The sequence below is a fragment of the Rhinopithecus bieti genome, unplaced genomic scaffold, assembly GCF_001698545.2.
Source record: "Rhinopithecus bieti isolate Rb0 unplaced genomic scaffold, ASM169854v2 scaffold_10612, whole genome shotgun sequence".
Classification (NCBI taxonomy): Eukaryota; Metazoa; Chordata; class Mammalia; order Primates; family Cercopithecidae; genus Rhinopithecus; species Rhinopithecus bieti.
In genome coordinates this window covers 431,771-442,141 of record NW_016806990.1, presented here as the reverse complement: position 1 = coordinate 442,141, position 10,371 = coordinate 431,771, and the positions used below count along the sequence as shown (strand labels likewise).

The window sequence follows — 10,371 nt, the reverse complement described above, 5'->3', positions numbered from 1 at the left end:
AAAAAAAAAAAAAAAAAAAAATCCTATTTATTTATTTTTTAATGATCAAGATTTAAATATGTCACAGATACCTTCTCTAACCTAGATGGAAAAGACGTAGGTAATAAATTCTTATATAGCCAATTCATTTTCATTAAGTGCAATTAATAATTGAGAAATATCTCTACACATTCTTATCAGAAGGAAATTATCCACAGGGTAGTCCCATGATACTCACCTTTTCTTTGGTATCACTGTCACATGACCCTGTTTTATGAAACAAACCCACAAGAGGGGGAGGCTCAGACACAACATATTTACATGGAGAAGCTAAAATGTTATTTAAGGTATTAACAAAGGAAACTAAAGTCTGCACAGCCAGTCTTCGTTAAGAGCAGCTTGCAACTCCTAAATATTTGCACTAGTTTCTTTCAGAAAACCTACAGCCGAACTTCTAACCCCAGCTTACTTATAGCTGAGTATTACAAGGGACCACCTAGGAAAACATGATGTCATAACAAATTTTGACTTGTAGTTCAGTGCAATTTTATCATCAGTACTAAAACAATTCAGAGTGTATTTCATGTTGACAAAAGGTCAACAATAGCACACCAGACACAAAAAGCAGTATATTATATCATTTGTAAGTTTTTATCAGTCAAGACAAAAATTGAATACCAAACCAGGCAAGTAACATTATTGTAAATTTAAAAAATGACAGCCATGAAATCAGTTGTTGCATAAATACAGGTAGGTTTCTTTTTTTTCTTTTAAGAGAATTAAAACCAGTGTAGATAAATCTTTTGTTTGAGAATAGTACTAATACCTTTTCTGCTCCATATATTTTCAGAACTTTTAGCTACGCTTATTTCTTCTATTGTTTTCTGTTCTATCATCATATTTATTGGTTGGCTTTTGTCTCTTTCGTTTTACTTATCTGATAAAAATGCGAATGGCTTGGTTGTTCATGTCTTGGTTGTTAGTGAGGTGGGTCCAGCCTGTAGTTCTGGAACACGGTTTAGTGAGGGAGACAGGGATGTAAATTAGGAAGTAGGCAATCATATGCAGTAAGAGAACTATGGCATTGAATTGTATGCTTGCTACTGCGTCTTCTGAAAAAAACAGTATTATAGTGGTAAAGCAACATTATTAATTGGAAAAAACTGCATGGGAAAGAAGGATCTGCCCACAGCTTCTTCATTCATATAACTGAAAATTAAGAATTTATCTTAATAATACATTTATTAAATTTATCTTTAATATCTTAAATTATCTTAATTTATCTTAAGATCTGCCCACAGCTTCTTCATTCATATAGCTGTAGGAATTTCTCGTAACATAGCACTGAAAACTTTGGCGAGATGATTCAGAAGAGTGAGAATTTCCAATTTGATATTGTTCATGAATTGATCTTTCCATATAAACAAACTCCATTCAGTAGAACTGTGGCATAAGACTCACATTTTGGGGTGTTTAAAAAACGTAGACAGATGCCAGGCTTCCATTATTCTGTTTTTGCATGTAGTCACTGTGGTTAATGGTTTAGCTTACAAGAAACTGAAGAAATAACTCATAAAGAATTTCTTCCCCTACTGGGACCTCTAAATTCCTATCCTGTCAGGCATCCCCAGAGGAAGGATAAGGAGGGTAAAGGAGGTGCTATGATCTTGCCCTGCCTCTCTGCCTGGCTGCCACCCAGAGAGGGAAAGGAGTGGAGCCATGATTCACTTTTCAGGGAGCTGCTAAGCTGTTTTCTAGAGTGGCTATACCATCCTACATTCCCAACAGCAACGTGTGAGTAATCCAGTTACACAGCAGGTTGTTTGGCATGTTTTTTAAAAAATAGAATGGTGCATGAAATAGGTGGAGTGAAAGCTTTTGATCAGAAAGAGAATCTATGGTACGATTGGAGGGAATGCCATCAAGATTAGCAAGTAGAAACAGAATTTAAGTTCATAATTTTAGGAGAAACCATTCAGATCAGGTTGACCTGGAAGAGAGGAAACTTGAAAGACTTTGTGGAGACAGACAGAACAATGAAAAAATAAAGAAGTAGATGCATTGACATTCTTTTAACAAGACAGTAACCACGGACAGGCGGGTATGTCAGCCACATATGGGTCAAAGCTGCCTTGGGCATGGCCCTTGTAATTGGGCCTCCATCTTCTAGGAATGAAGCAATAGTAATAACAGCAAAAATTATTCAGCACATATCACCATTTTGAGGCACAGAGAGGGCACAAAACTGGCACAGAGAGGGCACAAAACTTGCTCATACTCACATAGTTAGGCAGTAGCTCAGTCCCAGCCATTCTGGCCCCAGAGTCCACGTCCATGTTAATTATTATCAGATGCCACCATGACCCTTATAACTTACAGTGAGAAAAAAACTCACTATAACTAGATGCAGGATAATACACAATTTAGTTCTCTCTAATTTGAAGGACAGTCTAGAGTGGGATCTGCATTACAGTAAAAGAATAATGTGCTAAAGAGAAAGACTATGCCACGAATATAAGAGTCAACTTAGGCTTTATAGGCTAGAGAATCTCCTGATTCTATAGCTGTGGTTCTTCTGCTGAGCTTGGTTCAGTAGAAATTGTGTCAATGCTCTTGGCCTGTGTCATCTGGCCCATACAGCTCCTTGAAAGAAAAGCTCAGGATTCAGAATTGCCAGGCTAGAATAAAATAGACACTCCTTCTCCTGGCATCTGACTGAAGATGCAGCATCCTTGAACCAGCGACTGCTGGGACTCCTCTCTGTCATCTCAGAGGGTACAGCCCACCCAGAAAGTGAAACCAAAACAGGAAGTTACCAGGGGTGACTGGAGGAGCAGGGGCCTTGGAAAGGAAAGCAGTCGAGGTCCACAGGAGTGGAAGGCTCTCCCTTGACTAAAGCTGTAAGTAGTTATCTTGGGTTGCAAACATTATTTTTCTTTGCTTCCTTGCTCACTTGAAAATAAACAAGTGGCATTATTGGTGAATTGCTGTGACATTCTCATATTGCTCAATAAAACATAAACTTTTCTATTTTTAATCTGTCTTCTTGTTTTTTTCATGTCTGAGATTTCCGTGTTATTTTCGTACCATACCCTTTCAAACGTATGTCTCTCCAACTGCCTATATAAATCAACGAGTGACTTGGATCCAGTTCCTGTGGATTTATTTCCGTGGTGACAGTCATCCCGACTTTACCAAAAGTTTTAATTCAATCAAGAGAATTTTAATTTTTTAAAAGGACCTGCTGGTGAATGCAAGAAACTTTTGGCAGAGTTAATAGACTGGCATAGTGGGTAGAACTATGATATTAATATTGTTAATATTTTATTTTAAGGAAGCAGGAGCTGTCGGAAGGTAGGGGGAGGATGTTGCTAACTCAAAGGGACTTCTGCAACTTCAGCCCTAAGTTTCTGAGAGAGGAAAACAGACGTGTTGGTTGAACCGTGTGCAATTACTTTTGCTAGGTCGAAAACAGTGATGATTGGCAATTTCATGTGGCACAAGCATTTCCATCTAGTAGTGCTTTCAGAGAATCCAAGGCTGTGATATATCATTACCCTCTCAGATTTTCTCTTGGTTTCAGCGGTGTTCGTTAGCTATCTGAAGCACTGAACACCCACCCAACTCTAAAACTGGAGGATTACCTCATCTGAATGAGACCTGGCCCCCAAAGATGGTTAAAGTGCAAGCTAGTTCTCTTCAAGCCAACCTTTCCTTTTACAGGGGCTGACTCAGTCTCGCTAAAGTCATATGCAATACTCTAATGGTGTAGGGACAGAAACTTTTTTCTTTGCCATTAAGTACTTTTTTTGGATACAGTATTGTACTTTTTTGGTATACAATATTAAGAGAAACAGTTTTAACATTGGAGCCTGGCTTTTCTGTCTACTGTTGCTTCTTATTCTTATTTTGACATATCACCCTTGCTGCTTATGAGAATGTCATTGATAATGATACATGCTGTTTCCCACTCTTTGTTTCTCAGTTCACTGTCATTTTGCATCCAGGAGAAGGGATAGAACAGTAAGTCCAGCAGCCAGTGTCAGAGCCTGGAGCAGCTCCTCTCCTTCCTGGGGTTGAGTTCCTTGGTTTTCTTGTTTCGCCTTTGCTACCCCACTGCGGTTCTTCTACCACACTGGGTTTAGCATGAATCAGGAGTTGATGCAGGTACCCTGTCAACCCCATTTCATTCCAGTAGTTCTTCAGCAGGGTCATCCAAATAGACTAGAATTTTAATTGAACAACAGTAGTTCTGTGGGTCTAACAATGATATAATATTAAGCAGTCAGGATATTATATTACTAAATAGTCACTCACTTTTGTTAATTATTGTCATCTGCATCATAGTCTTACAGAGGACTTTCATACATCTTTAGGAGATAGAGCAGGTATGATTACCTAAATGTTTAGATGAGAAATAGCGGTCCAAAGAAGTGGTGCAAAGTGGAAACTACACCTCTATACTTACTCTTGAGAAAGTGGGAAAAAAATGAGGTTTTTAAAATTACTGACTTAAAACTTAGCCTAATTGAATATTATTCTAACAGATGATCAGATTCACAATTAGAAACAAATATTTGAGCTATTACTGTTTTTCATTTGCTTGTTTGTTCTTTATTTTTGAGACAGAGTCTCACTCTGTCGCCCAGGCTGGAGTGCAATGGCGCAATCTCAACTCACTGCAACCTCCGCCTCCTGGGTTCAAGCAATTCTCCCGCCTCAGCCTCCCGAGTAGCTGGGATTACAGGCATCTGCCACCATGCCCAGCTAGGTTTTACATTTTTAGTAGAGACTGGGTTTCACCATATCAGACAGGCTGGACTCAAAACTCCTGACCTCAAATGATTGGCCCGCCTCGGCCTCCCAAAGTGCTGGGATTACAGCCATGAGCCACTGCGCCCACCCAGTTACTGTTTTTTATAGTGACTCTTTGACCAAATAATTTTAATTGCTTTTAACTTTTACCTTTTTAGCTAAGTTCGTTAATCACAAAATGACAAATTAGGAAGCAGGCTCTTTTAACAGCAAATTACAATTAATCAATGTTTCCTGTGGCAAAAATAACCTTACTTTAACTTATAACTCAGTTAAACTAAAAATTTTAAGCCTTATCTCATCAATCATCTTTATGAAGAGTCAACTCTTGAAATTGTATGTCCTGGATTTGGTTTTTTACTTCTGAAGATTTAAAACAATATCAATGACCTCTATGGCAAATGTTTTCTTTACATCTCAGGGATTTTCCTATATTTAAATTGCTCCTTAATTTACTACCTTCTGATTCTTTTTTGCAATTACCTTTGTTACTCAGATTCTCAGATTCTATGAGACAATTTTTAGATGCTGCAAATAAAAAACAAAGGAGGGAATTTGGTCATCTTGATTTTATATCAGAAGTGATTTTCCCTTTCCCTGTTAGCCAAACAAACAAATAAACAAAAAAACAAAACTCTAATCAACATCATTTCTACCTTTTACAACCAAGGACAGAGAAAAACATCCAGATTTGGGAACACAATAACAGATATGATTGTCCCCACTTCTACTGCCAAAATTTTAAAACTGTTAACTCCTTCTCATCAGCTTACCTGACTACTTCCAAGCAAAAGAGACAAGGAAGTATTACTAATTGGTGATACTAGATCAATGAAGGTAGGTCATGGCCAAAATTGTACTTACGGAGATGGAAGAGCTTTGTTGTTTTTATTAGGCATCAACTGCATCAGAAATTTCTTTAGCATATAGCACATTTGCCTATCGTCTTCCTAAGGTGATCATTTTGAATTGGGTTCTTTAAAAAACATGAGTGGCTGGCTGCGGTGGCTCACACCTATAATCTCAGCACTTTCGGAAGCCAAAGTGGGTGGATTGCTTGAGCCCAGGAGTTTGAAACAAGCCTGGGCAACATGGTAAAACTCCCTCTCTACAAAAATAACAAAAATTAGTTTGACATGTTGGTGCATACCTGGCGTTCCAGCTGCTAGGAAGGCTGAGGTGGACTCACTTGAGTCCAGGAGGTGGAGGCTGAAGTGAACCATGATCATACCACTGCACTCCAGCCTGAGCAACACAGCAAGACTCTGTCTCAAAACAAAAAAACAAAAACCAAAAAATAACCCCAAAGGCACGAGTGTTCAGACACTCAGTTGCAGACATTAAAACAGAGGATAGACACGTGTGCTGTTTTGGGTATAAAGGAAAGACTCTGGAATCAGGAATGAGAAGCGGCACATCCTGCTCTGTCACTCTAGCTCTCTATGCCTCAGATTGCTATCCTGTAATAAGTGGGCATTTGGGTTACATGATTTCTAAACTCTAACGGCACTCATAATCTATTATATACCAGTCACCTATGCTAATTTACTAATTATATATACACTATGTAGTACGGTTGTATACTAAGTCTGTTATACAATCTGCTAAAAATTCATAAAAACATCTATCCCTTTGCATTTTCCACAAAAGGGCTTAACCATTTTTCCTGAAATTATTTTTAGTTTTCTGCTCTATAGAGATAAGAAAAGTTATTCCTTTAATAGAAACTTCTATTCAGGGCCGGGCGCGGTGGCTCAAGCCTGTAATCCCAGCACTTTGGGAGGCCGAGACGGGCGGATCACGAGGTCAGGAGATCGAGACCATCCTGGCTAATACGGTGAAACCCCGTCTCTACTAAAAAATACAAAAAACCAGCCGGGCGACGAGGCGGGCGCCTGTAGTCCCAGCTACTCGGGAGGCTGAGACAGGAGAATGGCGTCAACCCGGGAGGCGGAGCTTGCAGTGAGCTGAGAGCCGGCCACCGCACTCCAGCCTGGGCGGCAGAGCAAGACTCCGTCTCAAAAAAAAAAAAAAAAAGAAACTTCTATTCAAAGCAGAAAATATGAGCAGATCTTATTTATAGCCCCTAGGTTCCATTCTTAACAAAGAATTTACCTCAGTATGAAGTGAAGCACAGAATAAACTTTGTTTATTTGTACCTACTCTTCTATGCTGTCTAAAAGCATTTCTGTGACTTTTACCAAAGGACTGGATAAACATAAAACAAACCCTTTATCTGGTAGGATTGGGCCTGGGGAAGGGAGAATATTGATGTCCTAAGAAGGCATCCAAGATCACATCCTATATTTGTTGTTAAGGTTTTTTTCTGGAGCGCAATGGTGTGATCTCAGCTCACTGCAACCTCCGCCTCCCGGGTTCCAGTGATTCTCCTGCCTCAGCCTCCCAAGTAGCTGGGATTACAGGCGCCCACCACCACGTCCAGCTACTTTCTGTGTTTTTAGTAGAGATGGGGTTTCACTATGTTGGCCAGGCTGGTCTTGAACTCCTGACCTCAGGTGATCTGCCTGACTCGGCCTCCCAAAGTGCTGGGATTACAGGCGTGAGCCACCGCATCTGACCTGTTAGCATTGTTTTTAAACTCATTGTTGTTATTTGCTGCTAACAAAAATGAAAGTTACATCTTCTCTTTATTACAACTCAGATGATCTTTATCACCAGTCCTGGACACTTCCCCTTCCTTGGCATCTTCCTCCAAAGCAGGGGGTGGGGAGGGAGGAAGAAGAAGGAGGAAGAGGAGGAGGAGGAGCGGGGGAGGAGGGGGAGGGAAGGGTGAAAGAGAGAAAGAAGGAAAGAAGTAGAGTCTCCTGAGGTCTGGGGCCCCTGAGCAGAGATTCCTCCTCTGGCCTAGGTGCCTGAGGGTATTGGTGCTATAGGCACTAACTATACAGCAATGAACAAACCAGTCACAAAATTCTGCTTTTCTGGAGCACAGGTTTTCAGTCCTTAACAGCAATAAGTAAGTCAGAATGTAGATTTGGGTAAATTTTGTTCTCAATATTGTTCTGTGATACATTTTCTTAGTAGTTAGTATTTAATTTTTTTCCCTCATCTAAAAATAAACATGATGTTAGTGACTCAACAGAACCAAAAATTGTTGTCAATTTTAAAATTTAATAAATGAGATATTTGCTGTGATGTGATTTTTTTACATGAGAGTTAATTTAGTTATGAGTTTCTACTAATAAAAGCTGGAATTGTTCTATATTTGAATTCGGGTGTCTTTTGGAAATTCAACGTTAAATCTTAATAGTACATGCTGTTCAATCCCTGTAATACTTTCTGATTGTCTTAAATGAACTGCAATTTTTCTTTCTTTAAAAGTGGTCAGACATATTGTGTTCTTTAAGATTATAAAATAGGCCAGGTGCGGTGGCTCACGCCTGTAATCCCAGCACTCTGGGAGGCCGAGATGGATGGACCACAAGGTCAGGAGTTTGAGGCCAATCTGGCCAATATGGTGAAGCCCCATCTCTACTAAAAATACAAAAATTAGCTGGGTGTGGTGGTGTGCGCCTATAGTTCTGGCTGCTCGGGAGACTGAGGAAGGACAATCGCTTGAACCTGGGAGGCGGAGGTTGCAGTGAGCTGAGATCACTCCAGTACACTCCAGCCTAGGTGACAGAGCAAACTGTGCCTCAAAAAAAAAAAAAAAAAAAAAAAAAAAAAAAGATAATAGAGTAAAAGGCCAGTAACTGGCAGCCACATGTTATGCAAACATTCTTCCCCCTGTAAAGACTACGTGAATGTTATTTTTACTTTCAGAAATCACTAAACCTTGGCCATGGTCACTTCCTCTTTTCCAACCTCTGTGGCAGTTTTTGCCCTAATAACCCTGCAGGTTGGTACTCAGGACAGTTTTATAGCTGCAGTGTATGAACATGCTATCATTTTGCCAAATAAAACAAAAACACCCGTTTCTCAGGAGGATGCCTTGAATCTCATGAACAAGAATATAGACATTCTGGAGAAAGCGATCAAGCAGGCAGCCGAGCAGGTATTCTCTTATTTCTGCTAATCATAATGTATACGAGGGGCACGGGAACTGGTGGAAGATGAGAGGGTTGAATTGTCTGTGTTGTACATGGAAAAATCATTTTTATTTCACTTGTTTTGAACAGGGTGCTCGAATCATTGTGACTCCAGAAGATGCACTTTATGGATGGGAATTTACCAGGGAAACTGTTTTCCCTTATCTGGAGGATATCCCAGACCCTCAGGTGAACTGGATTCCTTGTCAAGACTCCCGCAGGTATTTTAACTATCTTAGTCTTTTGTACAAAAGTAACTCTCTAAAACGTGCATGTTCACCAAAGCAAAATGATTGCTCTTGAATTATCATATATGTGGTATGTATTATGGTTATATTTATCTCAATATCAGATTTTAAAATCTTAGATACTATTTAACAATCGTTTGTGATTAAAATCTTTATTACATTTCGAAAAATATGTAAATAGCGTATTACTGCAAGAAAAACTAAGGGAAGAGGATCTCATAGATACAAGTAGCAACTTAATTTCTGAAGTAGACAGTGGATTGTGTTAGGAATACATTCCAAGTCCTCTGCTGAGGGGACACCCTTTCAGTGTCATAGAGTCTCTCCATCCCAGAGTTGCTTCCTAGGCAGAAAGATTTCACCATGTATTTTCAAGTGAATCATAAGATCTTATGCTTTGAAACTGTGTTTTCCTAGGCTCACAAAGCTAATTTTCCTGGGAAATGGTTATCTAGAAACCTTCTAATATATATTAAAAATCTAAGTCCTACTGTCATCCTGGAGGTTGCATAGACAAGTCTGGCATGAAAAGACAAAATTATATCTGGAGATAGAAGATCAGACGTCAGCATATAGATGGTTTTAAACACCATGATGAGTTCCCCTGTGGAAGTGAGTTAGCAAAGAGTATAGGTATGAGGCTTGAGCCTTAGGAAATTCTAGTGTTTAGACTCGGGAGAAAAGGAGGAACCAGCAGAAGAGTCGAAGAAGAGCAACCAATAAACAGGAAAATGAGAGGGTGGGTCCAACAAAGTGAGGTGTTTCCAGAAAGATGTGTAATTAACTGTGCCAACTGCTATTGAAAAGTCAAGATGAGATCAGGTAAAATGTGGGGGTCACTGGTGGCATTAGTAAGAGTTTGGGTGATAGAGATAAAAGTTGGAATGCTCTAAAAGAGGATGGGAGAGGAGGAACTGGCAACGGCAAGGGGGACTGATCTTTTGAGGAGTTTTGCTTTAAGAGAGAGCTGAGGATTAAAGCAGTATTTGGAAAGGCATGTTTGGAATGGTCAAAAGGAGTTTTAATTTTATTTTTTAAAGATGGGAGGTACTGGCCGGGCGCGGTGGCTCAAGCCTGTAATCCCAGCACTTTGGGAGGCTGAGACGGGCGGATCACGAGGTCAGGAGATCGAGACCATCCTGGCTAACACAGTGAAACCCCCTCTCTACTAAAAATACAAAAACTAGCCGGGCGAGGTGGCGGGCACCTGTAGTCCCAGCTACTCAGGAGGCTGAGGCAGGAGAATGGCGTAAACCCGGGAGGCGGAGCTTGCAGTGAGC

General features: G+C 40.0%; 1 protein-coding gene across 2 annotated transcripts in view; it reads left to right on the top strand.

Moving 5' to 3' along the window:
- The first annotated feature begins 2,822 nt into the window (after nt 1-2,822).
- Nucleotides 2,823-10,371, top strand: part of LOC108534304 (vascular non-inflammatory molecule 2) — a 20,502-nt gene continuing 12,953 nt past the window's right edge. The window contains exons 1-3 of one of the 2 annotated variants that reach the window (XM_017879596.1): nt 2,823-2,879; nt 8,738-8,809; nt 8,934-9,064. In XM_017879596.1, coding sequence (XP_017735085.1) covers nt 8,756-8,809; nt 8,934-9,064 — 185 coding nt within the window. In that variant the 5' untranslated portion in view covers nt 2,823-2,879; nt 8,738-8,755. Of the gene's footprint in view, nt 2,880-8,577; nt 8,810-8,933; nt 9,065-10,371 lie in introns of those variants that run through there. The other variant, XM_017879595.1, reaches the window with a different exon arrangement.